At 44.6% G+C, this 27237-nt stretch overlaps 1 protein-coding gene across 1 annotated transcript in view; it reads right to left on the bottom strand.

The window, feature by feature from the left end:
• Positions 1-27237, bottom strand: part of LOC310789333 (protocadherin-15-like) — a gene marked incomplete at both ends in the record, with an annotated part of 198913 nt that overhangs the window by 71058 nt on the left and 100618 nt on the right. The window contains 4 exons of the mRNA XM_083650951.1: positions 68-373; positions 12598-12726; positions 18103-18196; positions 25710-25789. Coding sequence (XP_083507077.1) covers positions 68-373; positions 12598-12726; positions 18103-18196; positions 25710-25789 — 609 coding nt within the window. The remainder of the gene's footprint in view (positions 1-67; positions 374-12597; positions 12727-18102; positions 18197-25709; positions 25790-27237) is intronic.

Raw genomic sequence — 27237 nt, 5'->3', positions numbered from 1 at the left:
GAGAGACACACACACGCACGCGCACACACACACACACACACACACACACACACACACACAGACTTACAGTTAGGTTGACGACCACAGTGCCCACAGGACTGTTCTCGGGTACATTCACAATATAGATTTCCTGGGAGAAGACGGGACTGTTATCATCGATATCCGTGACCTGGACTGAGAGGGTCAGCATGGTCCGCCGGGGGTCCACCGCCCCGTCGGAGGCCTCCACCACCAGGCTGTACTGGCTTGTCAGCTCCCGGTCCAGAGGCACCACTGTGAAGATGCTGCCATTAGCGTCGACTCTGAATAAGTCAGGGAAATTCACTATCCGGTAGCGCACTTCGCCGTTTTCCCCGAGATCTGGATCTGTGGCCTGGGGAGATAGAAGTGATGAGAGAGGGGTTAGACACGAGGAGATATCTGAGATTGTTTGGTCAAATTGCACATAATGCAAAGTGCCCCTCAACATAAGAATCCCAGTGTTTCCTGTACAAGCCAAACATTTGGGAAGGCACACCCAGGTCAATTAGCAGTCTGCCAAGTACATTTTGGTTTCGGATTCACTTCAGGTGCCATGATGCATGAAACCTGTGGTTCTCACCAACGTAGTTTTCAAACAATCAAGATGTAATGCTGCCAAGCAACAGAAGCCAGTTAATGAACTACAATGACTGTAATTCATTGCACCAGTAGATCTGTGCTCCTTCGAGTCGCAGCGTGCCTGTGTCAACACAAACTGAACGGAGAGACAGTTTGAAACGTAGCCTCGATAATCAGATGGAAGCATAATAGTCAGCTAATGTTGCAATACCATTAGCTTATACTAGAGACCTTAGAGGGGAAAAAAAGTTACTGGGCTAGCTAAATGAAATGTCGATAACAAGTCGTCAATAATCCCTCCTCCAGACGCTGTTGACGTCAACTGACAGCCTGTGGGAAACACTAAGAAACCATTAACATATATCAATAATAGCATACATCTTCTCAGTTAATATATGCCTTTCTCATCGCTTAGGGCAGCCCCACCAGTAATATGTTCCAATGTCGCAATCTGAGATGTTATACCAATGTACATCCCAGGGCAGGGAATGAATGAATGAATGAATGAGTGCGTTTACATGCAGACAATAAACAGTTTATTAGCGGATTTCTGGAGTTACCTGATTATTCAAATGGTCATGTAAACAGCATAAACCGATAAGCTTTATCCGTTTATGGCCGTTATCGGGTTATGAATAAACCGATAAACATACCTAGGTTTTTGGCCAATAACCTGTCTTTTGAGTGCATGTATACAGCGTATCAGGTTTCTTGTGGGTTTATACATCTGCGCATGTACAAGTTGCATGTAAAAAGTTGAATTGCCGCCGCCTTCTGGAGAGAAATCCGACTAATTGACTGAATCATGTAAACCCGGGTTTTTCCTATTGTCGGATTATTAAAGTGCATGTAAACGCAGAAATCAGATTATTGCCATAAACTGATTACTCACAGTTATCAGTTTATTGGTGTGCATGTAAACGCACTCATTGAATGAACGAACGAATGAATGACACAAAAAATCAGTGAATGGTTGTGGAAACTATTACATCATTTTATTGCACTGATATAATTTCTGAACCAGAATACCCAACCTTACCACTGTAAAATAATGAATGAACTTCATCAAGGTCAACTATGTGTAGTCTATGGCTATGGGAGTGAGTGGTGATGCTCACCTGCCGTTGGCTACATGTATAGTGCGAATTGCATTTTTTAAACGCTGAAAGGCAGCGGTATTCCCTTTTAGGCGGATATCAGCTCTTTTGTGTTTGGTGTGATCCATTACATGATCCATTCCAGCGGGGCTTTATCTTAATGCCTTTACACATTTACACAGCCTTCAAGCACAAACACAACTCAGCTGTGCTGCATCATCTCTAAAGCTGACACAAGCCTCATACATTTCACTCTCATTTTCTCTTCTTCATGTTCAGATTAGTGTCTTTGTCACAGAACCACGGCTAATCATTTGCAAGTTCAAAAGGCCAGGAGACGTTTTTCACGCCAACTCTGCATTTCATCAGAAGGAAATCATTGAATATGAAATCACGTTTTGCTACTGTAGCATGCACTTCATTCTTTATTTAGCAAGAAGAGGGGGGAAAGAATCATCAGAGACGACAGCAAGGCAAGGCAGTCTGTGATGATCCTGCAGGAGAGAGAAAAAATAGTTGCTTTACAAATTCCAAATCCCCTTTGGATGTGACAGCTCATTAATAAGCCTGTGGATTGTGTGTGTGAGAGAGAGAGAGAGAGAGAGAGAGAGAGAGAGAGAGAGTGTGTGTATATATAAGAGAGAGAGAGAGAGAGGCTTTTATGTCTAGCAACGTTTCATCTGCCCCAGTTAAACGATCATTTCTTGACCTTTCTTGAGTGCAAATAAGGACGGGGCACCGAGAAAGAGAAAATAAAAGGACCACAATGATCAGAGGGAGCAGGATGAAGATACACATACGTATCTGGCTACAGACCGTTACCCTCAATTTGTGAGCATAATGTTCAGAGCAAAGACGACCGTTTGAACCTTAAAATTAGAACATCATGTCAATATGTGCGTAATGCATATGGATCACCAGTTCTCTGCAGTGGGATTACATGAAGCTCTTTGCTTTAAAAGAGGCATAATCCAATTAACTCATAGCCAATGAATCAATTAACGATTTTGAATATTTCTGTAGCCCCCGGTGGATGAAGCATATACGGTACTATACAAATGGCTTGCTGCCTGCCTACATTGAGCAAAAATGTGTGCTGCAGGCTTCCTTCAAGGCTGTCCCTTTCCCTGGGGGGAAAAAGCATATTCATCTGGCTATTGGATCAATTGAAAGTTAATTACACCTGCCACAATAAAAACTACCGAGATACAACTAACGCTGAAACTTTAAATTTTCTGTGTGAATGAGTCCGATGACCCACTTATCCGTACAAACGACGTCTCGCTACAGCACGCCTTGGCCAGACTCAAGACTAAAGTGGAATAAAGTGCTGATACCTCCCTCTCATAACTACAGCAGAAAAAACAGTCATGTGATAATTAGGCCGTAATCACAATTATGGTTAAGGGCAGTTTGTGTGTGATATGATGAAAGCAGTTGACAGAATTCATGTGAAGTGGGCTGTGATACGATAATAACAGCTCACGTCACACACACACTGTAATTCATGTTATTGTAGTATTGACCAAGTGAAAATGCACTGCAGCATAGCCATGCCTACAGTGTGTGACATATCAATGGCTTTAATAGCTTTACCAATGAATCTGCAAGGGAAGGCTAATAATAACTTTGTTAATGAAGGAGTGATATCAAGTTCAATAGCTTCGCCAATTAGCGACTGCGCTACATGAAGCTTTCCATTATGCTGCGGGCACGAATGCTAATCGATGTGTCCTCCAGGCGTTGCCAATCTGCAACGCCGAGATCACATCTCCCCCAGTAAGAGAAACGAGTGTGGGCTTGTGTAGCATGGGACATGAACCCTAAGTATACAAGTGGCTTCATCAACACGTTTGTGATGGTAGCATGGTGAATATAGTCTCAAGACTATCCGAGCGTGCGTAAAATAAGAACAGGTGGGAACCAATTCCAATTAGGCCATAGCCATAATCCAAATGCTATAGGGACAGCATTAAGCTACTTAACAGTATGTGTTTGCACTGCAGTCATCTTCACTGAGAGCAACAGCCTGTAGTTCACTAGTCCGCAGCATGAAGCCGCCCTCCCTGCAGCTACAGTACACTCAATGCAGTGCAGACAGAATAACAGATTCCACACTAACACATGACCTACCGACTGAATGGATCATTGAGTAAACACAAAATATGAATTCAAAACTCCATCGTTAGCTTGCCACTTGACTAACCGAGAGAGCAACTTGTAACAGACGTGTAGTTGTAGCCTACAAAGCTCGTAGAAACTCACATCAGTAGGCGATACGAGGCCCATGGAAAGAGGGTTGGTGGTGGTGATAGAACATTTTGTCGGCCTATCAGCAGGGGCGATGAAACACGGTGGTGATAGAACATTTTGTCAGCCTATCAGCAGGGCCGATGAAACACAAAGAAATAATTAAATGCTGCAAAAGAGCAGATATCCTCCCCAGTTTTCTCCCTCTTCTCTGCCTTCGCACTTTGCAATTCAGATCTATTATGAGGCAAAGTGAAAGTGAAGAAAATGTGACAAAAGTAACACTTTTCATATGATATATTCCTTTGTATCCACAGAGGTCATTCAGCAGTGAGGAGTGCGCTCTAAGCAGATAGGATCTGCACTGGTATTCACAATTTGCTTTTCACATTTTCTCTTCATTGCTACAGTACATTGTGATCGTTCATTTCATTTACAAAGACTGAATGCTTTTAGGTCAAGATGTAGCAAATAATAGTCACACACACAGCGCAGAGCTACAGAGGCTATTCTCTGAGTCTGTTATAATGTTCACACACACAGCGCAGAGCTACAGAGGCTATTCTCTGAGTCTGTTATAATGTTCACACACACAGCGCAGAGCTACAGAGGCTATTCTCTGAGTCTGTTATAATGTTCACACACACAGCGCAGAGCTACAGAGGCTATTCTCTGAGTCTGTTATAATGTTCACACACACAGCGCAGAGCTACAGAGGCTATTCTCTGAGTCTGTTATAATGTTCACACACACAGCGCAGAGCTACAGAGGCTATTCTCTGAGTCTGTTATAATGTTCACACACACAGCACAGAGCTACAGAGGCTATTCTCTGAGTCTGTTATAATGTTCACACACACAGCACAGAGCTACAGAGGCTATTCTCTGAGTCTGTTATAATGTTCACACACAGCACAGAGCTACAGAGGCTATTCTCTGAGTCTGTTATAATGTTCACACAGCACAGAGCTACAGAGGCTATTCTCTGAGTCTGTTATAATGTTCACACACAGCACAGAGCTACAGAGGCTATTCTCTGAGTCTGTTATAATGTTCACACACACACCACAGAGCTACAGAGGCTATTCTCTGAGTCTGTTATAATGTTCACACACACAGCACAGAGCTACAGAGGCTATTCTCTGAGTCTGTTATAATGTTCACACACACAGCACAGAGCTACAGAGGCTATTCTCTGAGTCTGTTATAATGTTCACACACACCGCAGAGCTACAGAGGCTATTCTCTGAGTCTGTTATAATGTTCACACACAGCGCAGAGCTACAGAGGCTATTCTCTGAGTCTGTTATAATGTTCACACACACCGCAGAGCTACAGAGGCTATTCTCTGAGTCTGTTATAATGTTCACACACACACCGCAGAGCTACAGAGGCTATTCTCTGAGTCTGTTATAATGTTCACACACACACCGGAGAGCTACAGAGGCTATTCTCTGAGTCCGTTATAATGTTCACACACACACACAGCACAGAGCTACAGAGGCTATTCTCTGAGTCTGTTATAATGTTCACACAGCACAGAGCTACAGAGGCTATTCTCTGAGTCTGTTATAATGTTCACACACACACACACACACACACACACACACACACACACACACACACACACACAGCACAGAGCTACAGAGGCTATTCTCTGAGTCTGTTATAATGTTCACACACACACAGCTACAGAGGCTATTCTCTGAGTCTGTTATAATGTTCACACACAAACAGCGCAGAGATACAGAGGCTATTCTCTGAGTCTGTTATAATGTTCACACAGCACAGAGCTACAGAGGCTATTCTCTGAGTCTGTTATAATGTTCACACAGCACAGAGCTACAGAGGCTATTCTCTGAGTCTGTTATAATGTTCACACACAGCGCAGAGCTACAGAGGCTATTCTCTGAGTCTGTTATAATGTTCACACAGCACAGAGCTACAGAGGCTATTCTGTGAGTCTGTTATAATGTTCACACACACAGCACAGAGCTACAGAGGCTATTCTCTGAGTCTGTTATAATGTTCACACACACACAGCGCAGAGCTACAGAGGCTATTCTCTGAGTCTGTTATAATGTTCACACACACAGCACAGAGCTACAGAGGCTATTCTCTGAGTCTGTTATAATGTTCACACAGCACAGAGCTACAGAGGCTATTCTCTGAGTCTGTTATAATGTTTACACACAGCGCAGAGCTACAGAGGCTATTCTCTGAGTCTGTTATAATGTTCACACACACAGCGCAGAGCTACAGAGGCTATTCTCTGAGTCTGTTATAATGTTCACACACACCGCAGAGCTACAGAGGCTATTCTCTGAGTCTGTTATAATGTTCACACACACACAGCGCAGAGCTACAGAGGCTATTATCTCAGTCTGTTATAATGTTCACACACAGCACAGAGCTACAGAGGCTATTCTCTGAGTCTGTTATAATGTTCACACACACAGCACAGAGCTACAGAGGCTATTCTCTGAGTCTGTTATAATGTTCACACAGCACAGAGCTACAGAGGCTATTCTCTGAGTCTGTTATAATGTTCACACAGCACAGAGATACAGAGGCTATTCTCTGAGTCTGTTATAATGTTCACACACCGCAGAGCTACAGAGGCTATTCTCTGAGTCTGTTATAATGTTCACACACCGCAGAGCTACAGAGGCTATTCTCTGAGTCTGTTATAATGTTCACACAGCACAGAGCTACAGAGGCTATTCTCTGAGTCTGTTATAATGTTCACACACACACACACACACACACAGCACAGAGCTACAGAGGCTATTCTCTGAGTCTGTTATAATGTTCACACACACACCACAGAGCTACAGAGGCTATTCTCTGAGTCTGTTATAATGTTCACACAGCGCAGAGCTACAGAGGCTATTCTCTGAGTCTGTTATAATGTTCACACACACACCACAGAGCTACAGAGGCTATTCTCTGAGTCTGTTATAATGTTCACACACACACACACACACACACAGCACAGAGCTACAGAGGCTATTCTCTGAGTCTGTTATAATGTTCACACACACACACACACACACACACACACACACACACACACACACACACACACACACACACACACACACACACACACACACACACACCACAGAGCTACAGAGGCTATTCTCTGAGTCTGTTATAATGTTCACACAGCACAGAGCTACAGAGGCTATTCTCTGAGTCTGTTATAATGTTCACACACACACAGACCACAGAGCTACAGAGGCTATTCTCTGAGTCTGTTATAATGTTCACACACACACAGCACAGAGCTACAGAGGCTATTCTCTGAGTCTGTTATAATGTTCACACACACCGCAGAGCTACAGAGGCTATTCTCTGAGTCTGTTATAATGTTCACACACACCGCAGAGCTACAGAGGCTATTCTCTGAGTCTGTTATAATGTTCACACACACACCACAAAGCTACAGAGGCTATTCTCTGAGTCTGTTATAATGTCCACACACACAGCACAGAGCTACAGAGGCTATTCTCTGAGTCTGTTATAATGTTCACACACACCGCAGAGCTACAGAGGCTATTCTCTGAGTCTGTTTCTCTGCCCTGGAGGCTTGCTAGGCAGACAGGTTCTGAAGTCATGCACCTTCGCCCTTCAGCCAAGACAAAGAAACGATGTAAGGCAAAGCACTCAAATTCTGACTTGTGCCACACGGACAAGTAGCTTTGAGTTGGGGGATATTGAAATGAGCCCTCGCTCACACCTTGCCAGGTTTCTGACATTAGCTTTTGTGCACTGGCACTCTCAGCGGGCCGGTCACAGTCCTTTTTCAGAGAAGCACTTCACTTTCATTTTGAGAAACTGAATATTATATACAGCAGGCCTACAGCGAAACAGCATCAAACAGGCCTAAAAGCTGTGCTATATTTCCAATGTTATGATCGCTCTTTTAGTTAGCATATTATATGGACTTGCATCATTGCATTGTGCATTCATTAGGCCTCTAATATGCTAATCTGTTTTTTATTGAATTTGATTTCAATATCAAGTGCTATCATTTGGAAATGGGCTGAGGCAAAGAGGTTGCATTGTATTGTATTGAATACATTATCAGGCTAAATCAACTGAAGCTCTTGTCTTTGGGTGGGTGTTTGAATGCAAGCGTAATAATCAGTGACTGTGTATTAAACAGAAAACATGCGACAGCGTCAACGCCCGCAGCGGTGCCCGGCGAGCCTGCCGACGCAGCTGGCGTGCAGCTCCCCGAAAATGTAACTCGACGCAGCTGACGTGAACAGCGCAAGTACTGTCTAATATACTGTAATGTCGATGGGGAGGTAACAGGACAGAGTGAAAGCTATTACCAAGTATATGCAGTACAAAGTCTCCTCGGGCTAACTTCTAGTCATTGAAATCCATAGGGAAATGACGCAATTTACTCATAATGCTGGGGACTCCCCTGCTACCCCCTCGTCAAGATGACGTGTTCGAGTATATAGATCTTCTATAGACTCTATATATATTCTCTATAGACCATATATTTATATACAGTATATTTATATATATATATATATATACAGTATATATCGTATATACATTATAGGTCTAGCTGCCGTCGGCAAGGCTCCAAGTCGAGGCTGGCGTAGCATGTTTTCCCGCATTAGAAGGACCATACGTTGAAGGTCAGAACCCTGAAGATGTCTGCATGCATAGCTGCTCCAGTCCAGAGGTGTCCAGAGAGAGCTTTGGTGCATGGACAAGGCTGGAGGCTGAATGTCAATCAACATCTCCGTGCTTATGTTAACTCCGAATACTGGATTTGCCTATAAGAGCAGTGAAGAGATGAGCTTGAAGCCTCACATACAGTAGAAGAGCCTGGCCTTCAATTTGTCAAATGAGCATGTCGTCATGAAATGCACATAATATATGCTCCATGCACAGAAAAGCAGAGACATTTTCCCAACACAAAAGGACCAAAGTGTTTTTTTTAGTTGCTTAACCTGAACCGAAGCTGTTTTACTTCAACTCAACTTAACCAATTAGCTGACTTTTTACGTGCCAAACACAGGTGGATATGGTTTGTTCGATTTGTGCTATATTTGTCACATAATACAATTTGTTATGGAGGATAATGTTCACAAAATGTCATGATACGATGTTACATCAAAGCGATCAGCTACTGTACTGAGGGACTGTGTCTCGCTAAGTGTCCAATGTACTTTTTTTTTCAGTCAGAAAGGCGCAGCCTCAACTCATACTGGCTAAGCAACAGGTGCCGACGAAACCTTGGTGAGACAGAGGGTGAAGGCCAAAGCACACTGGTGCTGCCATGTCATGTCATGACAACCGATCACACACAGCGAAATGGGTGAGTTGTCATGGGGTGAGTTGCCTATTGTAGTTGTCTATTTTTGATTAATAACTTGAATCATTCATAATAATGATGATATTTTACACACACAAGAGACTGCAGCAGCAAGAGGTGAGGAGAGGAAAGATCTGCAAATGAATGAGTCTGATTACACACTTATCAGTACAAATGATGTCTCACTACATCTTGAGTTTATGTGTGATATGATGATGATAGCAGTTCACTTCACAGTATTCATGCTATTCTAGGTGTCGAGCATAAATGCAGCATAAGCTGCCTGTGAGACATGTGAATGGGTTTGACAGCGTTACCAACGGATCTGCAAGGGAAGGCTAATAATAGCTTTGTTAATGAATGAGAGTGATGTCGTGTTCAATAGCTTCTCCAATTAGCGACTACGCTATATGATGCTTTCATGGTGCTGCTGACACAAATGCTAATTGATTTGTCCTCCAGTCATTGCCAATCTGCACACCTCGATGACAGCTGATCAGCTAGCACAGACTATAGCCTCTCCATGTGCATGAGCATAGAGAGGGACTGTGTCTCACTTAGTGTCTAATGTACCTTTCAGTCAGAAAGGAGCAGCCTCAGCTCATGTTGGCTAAGCACCAGGTGCTGAGAAAACCTATGGTGTAGGCCAAAACACACCGGCGGCGCCATGTCATGTGCACCAATAGGAAGCGTCCAACAGGAAGACGAACCGACGACACGTGCACGGGACGACGAAACGAATGCCATGGGTGAGTTGCCTATTTTTGATTCATAACTTAAAAAAAAAAAAAAAAAGTTATATTCTACAGACACAAGAGACAACAGGTGAGAGGTGAGGCAAGAGGTGAGGAGAGGAAAGACGTCAAGCTATAACGGGAGCAGAGAAGAAGAGCTGTTAAAAAACGGCTTTTTCAAGGGCAGCAGCGCTGGAAATAGGAGAGTGATGCCTAACCGTGTGTGGGTTGTATACAAAATAACAGGGGGCGCTGTTTTGACGCGCGCCATACGGCGGCGCTGTGTTCTGGGCTTGAGGGAAGATGGGGTGGGCGGGGCCCCACTGGGGCTGCTGGCTGCATGTCTGAAGAAATGCACTGGAGAGAGAGAGGCTGGAAGCAGCTTTGGCCAAGCTTCCTTCGGCTGTCCTTTTCTCTCATTTCACACTTCATGAAGTGGTAACATGTACCAGTGGTAACATGTACCAGTGGTAACATGTACCAGTGGTATCATGTACCAGTGGTAACATGTACCAGTGGTAACATGTACCAGTGGTAACATGTACCAGTGGTATCATGTACCAGTGGTAACATGTACCAGTGGTAACATGCACCAGTGGTAACATGCACCAGTGGTAACATGCACCAGTGGTAACATGTACCAGTGGTAACATGTACCAGTGGTAACATGTACCAGTGGTAACATGCACCAGTGGTAACATGTACCAGTGGTAACATGTACCAGTGGTAACATGTACCAGTGGTAACATGCACTAGTGGTAACATGCACCAGTGGTAACATGTACCAGTGGTAACATGCACCAGTGGTAACATGCACCAGTGGTAACATGCACCAGTGGTAACATGTACCAGTGGTAACATGTACCAGTGGTAACATGCACCAGTGGTAACATGCACCAGTGGTAACATGCACCAGTGGTAACATGCACCAGTGGTAACATGTACCAGTGGTAACATGCACCAGTGGTAACATGCACCAGTGGTAACATGTACCAGTGGTAACATGCACCAGTGGTAACATGCACCAGTGGTAACATGTACCAGTGGTAACATGTACCAGTGGCAACATGTACCAGTGGTAACATGCACCAGTGGTAACATGTACCAGTGGTAACATGTACCAGTGGTAACATGCACCAGTGGTAACATGTACCAGTGGTAACATGTACCAGTGGTAACATGTACCAGTGGTAACATGTACCAGTGGTAACATGTACCAGTGGTAACATGCACCAGTGGTAACATGTACCAGTGGTAACATGTACCAGTGGTAACATGCACCAGTGGTAACATGTACCAGTGGTAACATGTACCCCCCCCCCCTCCCCGCCAGAGGCAATGGAGAAAAAAGGGCCAGAACAGAACTTTTTTTTCTTTTTTCTACTCTGTAAGATCTGGATTTTACCGAATGATGAAATCAAACATTTTATTTTGTTAAATCATAGAATTTGTTGTATGCACACAATTTAAATGGAATTTAGATAGGGCAAAAATATGCTCTAATAATCCAATGATGTTCTAGGAACATATAGTTGGTGACTTTTTATGTTGTTTAATTGCACATTCCAGAGAGCGAATAGGCCAAATAACAGAGTGAAAACATACAGTACTATATTTTCCTAATCTCACCCATAAAAACAGGGGGGGGGGACTGGGGGGAAGTTGATATGTTCCAGACACAGCTGAAGGGAAAACAAGGAGTAAATTGAGAATTTCCACTTGCTTTCGCCTCAACGAGCACGTAAGGGTGCAGTCAGCAGGAGCATGGAACTCATTGATTATTGTGTTTTGGGTAATTCATCTATTTTAGCCCTTTCCCCTAATACAAATGTTGTGCATAATAACCACTTTAACGATAGTTAATGGACTACCATTAACACTCTCTGTATAAGGAGGTAATATAAGAGTACATTTCTGAAAAACCAAAATAAGTGCTGCAGTAATAATCAGAAATAAGAATGTGAAGGACTTTGTGAGTAACCATATATATATATATATATATATATATATATATATATATATATATATATATATATACAGTATATATATATATACAGTATATATATATATATATATATATATATATATATATATATATATATATATATAAAATAATAATGGCTAAGCCTTAAGTAAGCGAAGGAATCTCCCTTATAGAGAGACATAAAGGCAATAAAAAACAAGACTGCACCATGTCCTGTGCAGAAAGGAAGTACTGTATCCTTGCATCATTTCACAATTAATCTGACAGCTCAGCTCAATTAATCCCAACAGTAATTAGAGAAGTCTGGCTGCTCAGTGGAGCTGAACCAAACCAGTCGGCGGGGATGCATGCCCAACAAGACCAACCATGTTGGATGTTGTAATTGTCCATGGACGATAACAATGAGAAGTGAGGTGCATTGTCAGTGGTCAGTACAACTTATCAGCGAGGACAGATCTGTTGTATACAAGAGTGGAAAGAATGAATGGTGAAATATGATTAGAAAGGAGGGGTATACAGGTGTTTGCTGTATGTATTCATTAAACAGTAACACAATGTGATTGTTTCTTTGACGACTGTACATGCTTACCGTGACTTTGACCACAAAGACATCGGCCTCTTCTTCTGGGACCGTCACATTGATGTTTATGGTGGGGTCAAACAGAGGATCGTTATCATTGACATCAGTAACCACAATGTTCACAGTGGTCGTGGCCGTCTGGGGGGAAAAGCACAATAAAGAGCAAAGTCACATTGTATTCTGAACATTTTTACATTTCTTTACACACACAAGTCATTGGGAAAAAACATTAAACCACAGAGCCATTATCATAAAAAAACATTTTGGATAATTTCATTTGGGTGAAATGTGCAACCTCAAAATTAATAATTTATGTGATGAACTCGATGAGTTTCTCTAACGCAGAAAGAGCTATTAGAAAAACAAGGCCAAAATTTAATTACTTAGTCATCAAAATGACAACAAAAATAATCGTAAATGGTGTCTTTGCAGTGACAACTAAGACAAAAAGTATTATGAGAAACAAATGCAGTATACACAGTACATAACAGTACACAAACTCATATAGAATATTTGAAAAAAGAAAGAAAAGAAAAGTAACAAACACTGTTGCCATTGCTAGGCAACTACGGTGCTACTGTATGGAGACATCTCATCATCATACACAGATTAGCAGCTGTTATTTATGAGTAGGAATTTACTGTACGAGTAGTTAAGGACTTTTCTGCAGCTCATGATGCATTGGTTTATTTGATTACTTATCTATGTGAAAAACTAATACATGTATATTTTTTGACATTGTTTTTTTTGGTATAATTTCACCATTGGAAGAAATATGGTTACCCGTATAAGTATTCAATAATGAAAGACAACTTGGAGTCCTAAATGGGATGCCTCACCCGGGTAATAATAGTCATCTCTGATTTGGAGGGCCAGCCTGTGCCAACTATGCTGCTGTTCACATTCAGACAATGACACAGTATGCACACCTTTTGAAGCCCTCCTATAAATCAACACGGAAAGATAGCTGAATATGCACAATCTATAATCCCATAGTGAGCTGGGACAAAGCAGTAATGTACATAATGGTGTAAACGGTCTCCTTTGGGGGAGAAAGTGTGGGTTAGTTGTGGGAGGAGTTGGCCCATGCAAGAAGAAGACTTCCCAGAAGACGGTCGTTTGAAGTTGCCCTGGAAGATGATGCATCCAGAGGCGCGCGGTACGAGGAAGATGATGCATCCAGAGGCGCGCGGTACGAGGGAAATAACCTACTTAATGTCACCTTCATCTCACCGTCCTTTGGGATTGCCTTCGCCACGCTTTTCTTTGTTCGGCCTTCTGAGACGCGCATAATCAGCCCTTTCATGTGCCGACTGACATGGCAACCCATGCCAATTGTCCAATGCCATCGCACTTGTCTCTCTCCTTCTTTCCCTACTTGAACTAGAGCTAGAGTACAGAGCACAGAGCAGTGCACAGTGCAGAGCACAGAGCAGTACACAGTGCAGAGCACAGAGCAGTACACAGTGCAGAGCACAGAGCAGTGCACAGTGCAGAGCACAGAGCAGTGCACAGTGCAGAGCACAGAGCAGTGCACAGTGCAGAGCAGTGCACAGTGCAGATCACAGAGCAGTGCACAGTGCAGAGCACAGAGCAGTACACAGTGCAGAGCACAGAGCAGTGCACAGTGCAGAGCACAGAGCAGTGCACAGTGCAGAGCAGTGCACAGTGCAGAGCACAGAGCAGTGCACAGTACAGAGCACAGAGCAGTACACAGTGCAGAGCACAGAGCAGTGCACAGTGCAGAGCACAGAGCAGTGCACAGTACAGAGCAGTGCACAGTGCAGAGCACAGAGCAGTGCACAGTGCAGAGCACAGAGCAGTGCACAGTACAGAGCAGTGCACAGTGCAGAGCACAGAGCAGTGCACAGTGCAGAGCACAGAGCAGTGCACAGTGCAGAGCACAGAGCAGTGCACAGTGCAGAGCACAGAGCAGTGCACAGTGCAGAGCACAGAGCAGTGCACAGTGCAGAGCACAGAGCAGTGTGTTCATCGTACCTGCAGTTTGACCCCTGAGCACAACCGGCTCAGTAACGGGCTGGGGCCCCCCCACCGGGGACACTATCCTACCGCATTACACACACACACCCCCAATCATGTGTCAGTTTTTACTTTGCCGTTTATAATTTGAGATTGTTTTTTTTCTGTACTGCTTCGTCTTCTACTCTTGATGTGACCGCTGCGCTGCATACTAAGTTTTCCTTAGTATTGGTCTCCAAACAGATCCTGTCCAGCAGCTGCATATAGCTCAACTAAAGCCCCTGTTTGGTCCAAGATATAACTAGATTGGTTAACCACATCATCATACATGACCGAACGGGGCAGGTCCGACCTATTAGCTATTTCATGTGCATTTTTCAATCAAAGGTGAAACAACACACATATGACGGCTTATAGTGGGACTTACCATGCCCGCCCCATTCACTTCAATACAACTGGCCCCATGCAAAGTCTGGCCCCAAAGCAACATTCAAACGCTGTGACGTAACGTGAGTGATGTCCCTTCCTTCTTTATAGGTTCCCCCCCGAAGCCAATTAGGGTCACCATCCTAGCGGGGGGAGTCAAACATGGCGCTCTATACGGCCCTCAATCTGATTAATGAGCGACTATTATTTATTGATCATAGAACAGACACAGCGCTGTGATGTAACGTCTACTGCGCTGTCTCCGCAGTCTCAAGTGCTCCACATTTCAAGTGACAACCCGACTAGCTCCACCCTGCAGGGATGTGCTCTGAATGGAAACAAGCACATGTTGCCTCGTCTGAGGGTGGGGAGAGCAGCGTTCCAGCGTCCCCGGGTCAAAAAGCCTTCTCACCACAGCCGGTGCCGTTAAGAATACCAATTCTGAATCAGCCACACAGATGAGCCAAATCTGTTTTTTAAGTGCTGATAATAGTTTAAATTCAACCGGTTATCGCATTATGGGAAAACAATTTAAAATGGTGTGCACGTGTAATGTGTGTGTGCAGATGTCCATTTGCTTGTATTCAAAGAGGAGCAGCACCAGGAGGGACGAGGGGTTGCTCCCCTGCTTGTGTCAGGTTTCCATGGTGACAGAAGTTCTGTTCTAATTACATATCAGAATCCCCTCCTCCCTCCCTCCCTCCCTCCTTCTCGCTCTCGCCCCTGTACTTAGATGCCTCCAGCCCTCCTCACAGTTCTGAGGCTGCGGCTCTACAGACCTCATCCGTGGTGTCTGCCCGTCTCTGCTCATCTCCCCCTTCAGTTCCATTCTCAACAACAAACAAGGAGATAAACGAACGAGGAGAGTATGGGAGATCTCTCCACTCCCGAGCTCAACAAGGTGTATAACTGCATTTCTTTGTGTCCTGATGCTGGATATAATGTTCACGTCACTGAACTTCACTAATTTGCATGGGCCAAGACTAAAGACTCCCGATAATATGAAACTGGTTTGATTTGATCGGAAGACTGAGTTCCAGACAGCTCGGACTGAGTTTTATCTCCACCTTAGACCAAACGATTGAGATGACGGGAGCGCGCCACAACTCCAGTAAAACTCTCATGACTTCATTCGGACTTTGGAAACGTGTCTGTGACGGTGAAATCGCTTGAAAAGTCTTTTGGTGGAAGGTCAGCATTACGCTCACAAACTGAGTTCCTCACCTCCACCTGCAGGCCCCGCCCCCCTGCACCCCTCAACCTGCCCCCTTCCTGTCGTGACAGCGTTTCTTCCTAGCTGCGACATTTAACCCATGAGGCTCAGCTAATAATATACTCTGGGGACAGCCTGGACAGACACACATACAGTACTCACACTCAGGCACACACACTCGCCAGGTAAAGGGCTTTGGCAACAATCTGTCCATCAATATTCGGACAGAGTGCATCTGCTTGTGGGTTACCTCGTTCTGTGAGGCCACGCCCCCTCTTCCTCTCTCTTTGTTTTATTTGCTCTTTCCTCTCTGACCTCTGACCCTGTCCATCTGGCCTGCCCCTCCCTCTCTAACTGTGACACTCTGTTTCTACGGTGCACCCCCTAGTGTTCTGGAGCATCTTTTAATACTGGGACACACCAGCGGCCCATACTGTACTGTATGCTTCTTTTATAGCAGTGCTCAACACACACACACACACACACACACACACACACACACACACACACACACACACACACACACACACACACACACACACACACACACACACACACACACACACACACACACACACACACACACACACACACACACACACACAAACAGGAAACCACATTTCACCTCGGCTCCAAACAGAGGCTGCGGCGAAACTGAGCCGAGCGAGGTGAAGTCTGATGAAATGAAGACGGTTGATGTGATTATCAGCTCCAGCTGGGAGGCAGAGGGTCCGGCATTCATATTCAGTTACAGCACCTGCTGTGATTCTCGGGGCTAAATCACAGAGACAGCTCAGTGAACGTAAACATCCAAACTACACAACTGCTTGTGATGGCATTTACACACGGCACGTTCACACCATACTGTACACCGAAGCAACGCTCAACCTAAGCTCAACCTACGCTGAACCCACAAGTTTCATTTGGGCGTCCTTGTTAACAGGCAACGCCGTTCACACCAGCTGCGCCCGTGCCAACTTCAGTTCTGCTTATGTTAAGTGCCAGGTGTGAACAAAGGCTTATGAGGGCAGCAGTTATACAAGCATCTAACTTCTTCCATGTGGAACAGTGAGGGGATGCTCGAAACCGGTGGTTCTCAAACTTTTTCACGTCAACGACCCCTAAACTGATACAAATTACACCACGGGCCCCCATTTGATACGATTGACACTGCCTGAGGAACATGAACAGGTTTAATAATAAAGATGTTATTTAACTAGAGACAGTCGAGTGGTTAAGTCTGCAATCGTAGACTGTCATAGACTGTGTTGCATAGTTAATTTCTCTACTATCACAAAATGTGATATTGTAAGTTGCTTTGTCTGCTAAATGAAGCAGTGTAAATGTAAATGTAAATGCAATCAAATCTCAACAGACACGTCTCTCCTCTGCCTCCTCTGCTTTCCAACAGTCTAAATTAAGAAGAAATACAAATTAAAGATGAGTGCGCTCCCCACTTAAAAAATAATAAGAGTGCTGGTTAGCATAATGACAATGCTCTATCACTGAATCCTTCATTACCCTGGTGTGGGACAGGGTTTGAAATAGTTTGAAGTGAAACTTTAATGATATGTCACATTGTGTATTATTACATTGTCTGGACAAGCCGTGCTACCGACTGTCTCTTTTCCATGAATGCTTGACACAGTCATAGTAAGCCCTGTGGGTTCAAACACACTAGACACTGTTAGAATTTGATTTTCCAAATGAATGGAGCACGCAATTTGCAGTCAGCTATTTTTTTTATACATTTGTTTTTCATGATCCCTAGAGCTTTTACAAATGTATATTATGAGCTGAACTAATTGGGGGTGATTGTGTTCAAGACATTTCAGCATCATTGACCATAAGGAGGCAGGTCCATACAGGAGCTTAAAGACAGAGTTATGTCTCACCTGTCCAATGTAGCCATCAGAGGCTGTGACAACCAGAAGATAGTGATCAGTGGTCTCTCTGTCCAGAGGCCTGCCCAGAATCAGAAGGCCAATCCTATGGAGAGAGCAGACGGAGAGCAGACACTGACTAGACAACATCAACAATATTCTGCACTTTGAGATCAAAATGAAGAGACTAGATCTATGAAGAACTACACACATCAATATCTTCTTGATGTTCTGTGGTTTTACAGCGATGAAAAAATAATTGTTTCCCTATATATACTATATATATTCTGCATACAGGTTACTATATGGTAGAATTATGCTTGCATAAATAATACCAAAATCACTTCAGGGGAGTTTCAAGTAAAGTAACATTTTGCACTTTACTTTACGCTTTACTGCGAGCTAGCATGACATGGCTGGCTGGTGCCATGGTAGCCTACCTACCTTCCTCCAGTCCACCTGTTTGTCTGGCAGGCACAGCGACAAGTTCTTTTGTTTAGCCTACGAAACAACGTTACGTGCTAATTTGCATATCAATATGCGCTAATTAAGTAACTACTAACGACTCTGACTGCTCAATGCTCACCTCACAGTTTCATTGATCATGAGTGGGGAGAACGATTGTGTGGACTGTGGAGGACCACTTCGCTGCTGTACTGTGTGTGTGACCTGTGTGAAGTGATGTGGGATTAGGCAGATAGATGGAGGAGGGAGCGCCTGCGCAGCCGCGGTTCTAGAAACTTTTCGGGTGGGCTGAACCCCCCTAAATTTTTGTCTCAGCCCACCCTAAGAACATAGAGGGGGGGGGGGGACACGCACATAGCGCATTGAGTGTAGTCAGAAACTGCTACTAATGACCACCATGGATTTGGAGAGAGAGAAAAAAAGAAAAAGAAAAAAAATGTTTTTTTGCCTCTATTTTTTTTGGGTGGGCTGAGACTAAAGCCCACCCAAAAAAGGCCTAGAACCGCCCCTGTCGGTTGCATCTGTAAGTCAACATTTTGGCCTGCAGACCTTTCTCAAGACAGTACGACGACGACAACATCACTCCCCGATATCGTTTGACAGCCATGTTGATTTAATACAGTTAGAACCAATATGCAATTTCGCCTCCTAGCCTCTTTTTGTTTTGTTTTGCAATCTCTCAGTCTACCTCCTGACTGACCTCATCTTGACTCGATGACTCTAACATTCTGATCTCTGCGGATTTCTCAAAGAGGTTTCATACTAATATCTCTGATGTCATCGTATTCTAGCTGTACCATCATATTTCTTTCATTTCCTTTTCCCAACATTTATTCAACAACAAAAGAGGTGGTAAAAATAGAACAAGGCACATGGCTTGTGCACTGAAAACCCTTCCTTTCAGTAGCTACAAAAACTCATCTGATAATGAGTTATCTAATGCTAATTAACTTGTAGTTGATATCCATGGATCTGTTGTGGATTTGGTATGGATTTTCTATGGATTGCATCGGATTGCAATTGCGATGCACTGGCTGTCGCCTTTGCCAGAATGGTGTGCGAGTGCAATTCATTCTCATTAATACAACACGATCACAGGGGAGAAGAGGATGATAGGGCTTGTTTAGAAATGATCCTCGGTGGCTTTGTGTCTGTCATAATGAAGAAAGAGCATTCATTCAGGGAGATGAGCTCCGTACTTCATCACTGACGCTGACGCACCAGAGGGAGATGATGAGAGAGATGCGCTTCACACTTCCACATTAAACGGATGTAATACGGCTGCTGATAAGAGAAGATGACTTCTGGGTGATGGGCAGGTAGGCTTTTAAATGCTCCCACTGTCTGTCTCTGTCTGTGTGTGTGTGTGTGTCTCACTCTGTCTGTCTCTGTCTGCGTGTGTGTCACTCTGTCTGTCTCTGTCTGTGTGTGTGTCACTATGTCTGTCTCTGTCTGTGTGTGTGTGTGTCTCACTCTGTCTGTCTCTGTCTGTGTGTGTGTCTCACTCTGTCTGTCTCTGTCTGTGTGTGTGTCTCACTCTGTCTCTGTCTGTGTGTGTGTCACTATATCTGTCTCTGTCTGTGTGTGTGTGTGTGTCTCACTCTGTCTCTGTCTGTGTGTGTGTCACTCTGTCTGTCTCTGTCTGCGTGTGTGTCTCACTCTGTCTGTCTCTGTCTGCGTGTGTGTCTCACTCTGTCTCACTCTGTCTGTCTCTGTCTGCGTGTGTGTCTCACTCTGTCTGTCTCTGTCTGCGTATGTGTCTCACTCTGTCTGTCTCTGTCTGTGTGTGTCTCACTCTGTCTCTGTCTGTGTGTGTGTGTCTCACTCTGTCTGTCTCTGTCTGTGTGTGTGTCTCACTCTGTCTGTGTGTGTGTCTCTGTCTGCGTGTGTGTCTGTCTACTCTGCACCCCTGCGTCTTGCTCCCAAAGCACACACACTACAGACACAATCATTCACATTTTCCTCCAATAACTGCAGCAGGTACTGCAGCCCTCCTAATCTTTCATAAGGTGTAATTTGGCAATCTGGCACAATCCAAACACAAAGTGTGGACGCATTCGCCAGCAGAACACAGAATTATCTTTGTTTGTGTGCACACACACACACACACACACACACACACACACACACACACACACACACACACACACACACACACACACACACACACACACATACACACACACACACACACACACACACACACACACACACACACCATACACACACACACACACACACACACACACACACACACACACACATACACACACACACGCACACACACACACACACACACACACACACAATGCAGAAAACCATCCCACTGTTGCACTCAGGAGAGGCTCGGCCAGTACCAGCGGCGGGAGGCAGGACGAGCGCATATGAATAAATATATATATATATATATACTGTATATATATATATATATATATATATATATATATATATATATATTGTATATGCACGGTTAGATGAATGCCTGTTGCATTTCCCTGAGCTGTCGCCACGCTCCTTCACAGTTCTAATTTAACGCTGCACAGCCTGACCACCGCCTTCCTTCCTCTCCCGGCCCGCAGCAGCCGAGCGCAGAGACTCATCTTAAGATCTGACAGGCAAATCGCTATAGCCTCGATTAACGTCGGCCATTTCTCTAAGCACTTGCTCTAAGTTATAGTCGGCACATTGTTTTTAATCCCCGTCCGGCGGGTTGAGCTGCGGTTCACGAGAGCAAGTGCGGCTTTCCAGCAAACAGCATCAATATGCAGAGCAGCAGCATCCTTCACAGCCAGGCTGCTATGCTTATGTTTATTTATAGAGTTTAAAAAAAAAGGCCCTCTCTGTGCTCAATGAAGCTGGAGGTACAGGAAGCAAGAGATGAGGAGAGATAGTGATGATAATGATGATGACTGTGATGATGATGATGATGATGATGATGATGGTGGTAATGGTGATAATGGCACTGATAATAATGATCTATGCCTTTTAGCCAGCACGGAGAGTTCATCCCTAGCTAGAGCGCGAGTAGCGACCTGAACTTGAGGCGCGGTTGGAGAGGTTCACTGATGATGTACGATAGCGGCGTGCCTCTTCTCCCCGGCCACCAGACACGGAAAGATGTTGTTGTCAAGACAGATAGGATCAGACAGATAGGATCTCGTTAACGGCGTGGGGAAGAGGTTTAGAGGCTCCTGTTTGAAGGATTATATTTGATGAAAGGGCACGCTAACATTTTGATCTTTCATTCCACTCGCATCATGTCTCTGTAGGAGACTTTAGTCACAGCTGGTATTAATGTCATCCGTTTTCACCTGAGGTTTGGTCACGACGTCATCACCGGATGCCATCTAGTGTCTTCGTCGCTCCCGCACGACTCCGAGTAGCGCTCACGCGCTACAATGGCACTTCCACGTCCCCCTGGGGACGCTGCCCCACTTAAGGGGAGTTATAGACGAGAGAGCCCATTATTCATATTAGCAGGATCGAACGCACCAGCGTCACATGTGGCCTGAATTTATGAATACGCAGCAATGCAGCAAAAAAAAAAAAAAAAAAAAACTCTTCACTGTCTCTTCTCATCACGAAGTTCCAGGGTTTGAAGAATGTGTATGGAGAAAGGCTCAGTAAGTATCAAGCCAAATCATCTTTTTTAATACATCATGCACTTAATCATGCTTTAATTCATCGTGCGCTATAACGGCATCTGCTTGAAGTTATTATACTGCTCGTTTGCCGAGAGCTTGTGACGTGAGTGTAATACTACTGCCCTGCGGAGGACGTTCTGGAGCAGTAGGTATGTATTTTGTTTCGGCTTCTGTCATATCGGGTTTGCGAGATTACCGTGGCAACAACAACAGCTGTCTCTCATCACTTTGATAGTGTCACACTGTTTTTCTCTTACTGTCGCCACCATGAAACTGGAAAGTAATCATCCCTCCATAAAACAAACCATTTCAACACCGCCGAACAGATTAGGAAACAAACAAAAGACAGAAACAATGCTGCAACACAGCTTGTCCTTCCATGGCTGGGAGACTGAGGGATGCAGACCAACGAGGGTTTAATCAATTAGCCAGAAATGTGTGTGGCAGTGCCCCGCATTCTCAGTCTGCCCACGTCTCTTCAGTCGTACGCAAGCAAGGCCCTGCTCCCTCCATATTTACTTAAGCAAGGCCCTGCTCCCTCCATAAGCAAGGCCCTGCTCCCTCCATATTTACTTAAGCAAGGCCCTGCTCCCTCCATATTTACTTAAGCAAGGCCCTGCTCCCTCCATATTTACTTAGCAAGGCCCTGCTCCCTCCATATTTACTTAAGCAAGGCCCTGCTCCCTCCATATTTACTTAAGCAAGGCCCTGCTCCCTCCATATTTACTTAAGCAAGGCCCTGCTCCCTCCATATTTACTTAGCAAGGCCCTGCTCCCTCCATATTTACTTAGCAAGGCCCTGCTCCCTCCATATTTACTTAAGGCCCTGCTCCCTCCATATTTACTTAAGCAAGGCCCTGCTCCCTCCATATTTACTTAAGCAAGGCCCTGCTCCCTCCATATTTACTTAAGCAAGGCCCTGCTCCCTCCATATTTACTTAGCAAGGCCCTGCTCCCTCCATATTTACTTAGCAAGGCCCTGCTCCCTCCATATTTACTTAAGCAAGGCCCTGCTCCCTCCATATTTACGTAGCAAGGCCCTGCTCCCTCCATATTTACTTAGCAAGGCCCTGCTCCCTCCATATTTACTTAAGCAAGGCCCTGCTCCCTCCATATTTACTTAAGCAAGGCCCTGCTCCCTCCATCTTTACTTAGCAAGGCCCTGCTCCCTCCATATTTACTTAAGCAAGGCCCTGCTCCCTCCATATTTACTTAAGCAAGGCCCTGCTCCCTCCATATTTACTTAAGCAAGGCCCTGCTCCCTCCATATTTACTTAAGCAAGGCCCTGCTCCCTCCATCTTTACTTAGCAAGGCCCTGCTCCCTCCATATTTACTTAGCAAGGCCCTGCTCCCTCCATATTTACTTAAGCAAGGCCCTGCTCCCTCCATCTTTACTTAGCAAGGCCCTGCTCCCTCCATATTTACTTAGCAAGGCCCTGCTCCCTCCATATTTACTTAGCAAGGCCCTGCTCCCTCCATATTTACTTAGCAAGGCCCTGCTCCCTCCATATTTACTTGCTTATTTAAGGGACAGTCCAAAGCACCGGCCACTTAAATATTTGATGCCTTTCCCCGGCACCCCACCATCACACACTCACATCCCGTCTCCTCCCATCCCTCCTTCTTCTCCAGCACCATCACTCGCTCTGACAGTCTGTATCATCACTCACTCTGACAGTCTGTATCATCACTCACTCTGACAGTCTGTATCATCACTCGCTCTGACAGTCTGTATCATCACTCACTCTGACAGTCTGTATCATCACTCACTCTGACAGTCTGCACCATCACTCGCTCTGACAGTCTGTATCATCACTCACTCTGACAGTCTGTATCATCACTCGCTCTGACAGTCTGTATCATCACTCACTCTGACAGTCTGCACCATCACTCGCTCTGACAGTCTGCACCATCACTCGCTCTGACAGTCTGCACCATCACTCGCTCTGACTCTGCATCATCACTCACTCTGACAGTCTGCACCATCACTCACTCTGACAGTCTGTATCATCACTCGCTCTGACTCTGCATCATCACTCACTCTGACAGTCTGCACCATCACTCGCTCTGACTCTGCATCATCACTCACTCTGACAGTCTGCACCATCACTCGCTCTGACAGTCTGTATCATCACTCGCTCTGACAGTCTGTATCATCACTCGCTCTGACAGTCTGCACCATCACTCACTCTGACAGTCTGCACCATCACTCACTCTGACTCTGCATCATCACTCACTCTGACAGTCTGCACCATGACTCACTCTGACAGTCTGCACCATCACTCACTCTGACAGTCTGTATCATCACTCGCTCTGACAGTCTGTATCATCACTCACTCTGAAAGTCTGCACCAGAGTAGGAAATTAACTTTTTTAAACTAGGGCTATTTTTGCCCCTGTGAAATATATTTCGGGGGCATTTTGGATAAATATATTTCCAGGGCAATTTTATCAAATGTTGGGAAATACCTTAGTTGCACCTATGTAGCATGACAGACCAATCGATGACTCTTATCCAAGCAGATCTTATTTCTAAAAGTTCATAAACAATCACAGTTAAAGATTGGCATCTCAACAAAACTGTTGATTGTCTGGCATGTTATTAATGTACTTGGCAAAAACATGAGTGAACTAGCTAGCCAGCTAGCTTGTGTTGGCTGTCACTGAGGTAAATAATGCTAGTAGGAGGAGGGGCAGGGGTTGTACGGAAACTACGGATGCCTAGCTGGTCATTTTCGAGTACGCTTTGCAAATACAGAATAATGTTAAAATACAAGTATTAAACTCTTTATTTTATGGGGGCATTTAAAAGCCCCCGTCATCCCAATTCTAGATTTTTTAGGGGCATTTTGCCCCGAGTCCCTGCTAATTTCCTACCCTGGTCTGGACCATCACTCGCTCTGACAGTCTGCACCATCAGTGGGAGGATTGATGGTGATTTCCTTCTTCTCTCTAGTTGTTTGAAGCGCCTCCACCTCTTCCTTCTGCCTCCCTCCCATCTCTCTCCCCTGATTTTCATCCCCGGATCTGTCAGGCCCAGCCCAGTCCAGGGAGCGACAGTTGTGAACCCTGGGTCACAACATGTCATTACTCTTTGCCAAAGCCCATCTCTAGCCTTGGCACTTGAGAGAACAGCATGAAAGGCTAAAAAGCTCACCGAAGATTATTATATTTTTAAGATATTCCTCTGCTGGAGTCCCTCAGATCAGAGCCTTTGATAAGCCAGCCACTGTACGGAAGAAACTTTGCACCGTTCCTCAAAAACCCTTGTAGTGTAGAGTGGCCTTATAGAAATATAACAGTTTGCCAGGGCCTGCTTGTCTGTCAAAGGAACCTATATGACAAAATTATCAAACAACCTTCACTAACCTTTCCATCCATCCATCCATCCATCCATCCAACCAGCAACTGATGCGTCTGACTCTCTATCCGCCCATCTCAATACGTCGTGGTGTCATTAGGCGTAGCTTATGGGAGACTGTGTGTACTTGAAAAAGAGATGTGCTTACGTTTCAGTGAGGTTGAAGGTCTGCTGGGGATCCCCACTCTGTATGCGGTACGTGATTGGGTCGTTCTCTCGGTCTGAGGCCTGGGGAGAAAAAGGGAGGAGCTTGAAGGTCGCAGAGTAACATTTGAGCTGAAGGCTAAGTGATCTGACAGGTTCAGAGACTAGGATGCACCTGGAGTGATGCTGAGCATAATGCTGGAGACGAGAGTGATGCATGAGAGAAAAGGACAACATATTTGGATGGGAACACTACAACTGCAATATACAGCACACGGTTCTCACACTCACCCGCACATCAGATTCACATCAAAGACTTTTGGATTACATTCATCGTCTTGTTTGTGAAATTCACAGATTCAAAACAGCAGGTACAGGTAAGACATGACATGTCAGCTACATCAACACAAATACTATCTCAGGATGTTAAATATTCATTAGGATAGACAGATAGAGAGCTGAGGCATATATGAATCTGAGTTAAAAACAAGTGCTTTCCATTCATTTCCCCAAACTTTCAAGGCCTATTCCACTTTTTTTTTTACAATTATTTTTTTCTTTCTTCTCCTGATTTTGTCCCTGTTTTTCGCCCCAATTGTACTTGGCCAATCCCCCTTGCTGTCCCGTCATTGCTCCTCCCCCTTGAGGAGAGTTGTAGACTAGCACATGCTTCCTCCAATACATGTGCAGTCGCCAACCGCTTCTTTTCACCTGACAGCGTGGAGTTTCACTGGCAGCACGTACGTGGCGCGTGGGAGGATCACGGCATTCCCCCCCCAGTTCCCCTCCCCACGAACAGGAGCCCTAATTGTTCCTGTATGGATGACCGACCAAGACGGAATCTACCACTGCACTACCCGCATGCAGGAGGTGGAGAGTGTCAACGACATCAAGTTCCTGGGAACAGATCTCTCTCTGGTCCATCAACACCTCCCACTTAGTGAAGAAGGCTCAACAGAGGCTCTTCTTCTTAACTCATTCACCGCCAGTTTAGGACTGCCAATATTTAGCACAGGCCAAAGATTTTCATAATTGTTGGTCATCTTTCAAGACCCACAGTAAATTATCTATTAGCACCAGAGTGATTTGCAATACCTCAAAATGAAGATGTACGTCTCTGGGTTCACCAGGGAAAAAAAAGTGAGCTTTTAGCATGTTCTGTACTCTACTTATAGCCATTTATATACACCCTGTTTTCCCCCAAAATGTCTCTCTGAGAAAAGAAATTGCAGAAAATGGCATTTATGTATTTATGCACGCAATCTCATGCAGAACTCGTTCTCAATTCTTTTATTTTGAACTGTATTGACATCAGACATGTAAATATTATTCGTTAGGACACAAATGACAAAAAAAAAAAATATATATATATATATATACACATGAAGTGCTTTTTTTTTTACATTCAACAATACAGTTTACTCGGTGTGAGTGAGTGTGCAGACAGACAGACAGACAGACAGACAGACAGACAGACAGACAGACAGACACACCGACAGACAGACAGACAGACAGACAGACAGACAGACAGA

This window comes from Poromitra crassiceps (assembly GCF_964638095.1).
Source record: "Poromitra crassiceps genome assembly, chromosome: 14".
Lineage (NCBI taxonomy): Eukaryota > Metazoa > Chordata > Actinopteri > Beryciformes > Melamphaidae > Poromitra > Poromitra crassiceps.
This window is presented reverse-complemented; position numbering and strand designations above follow the sequence as displayed.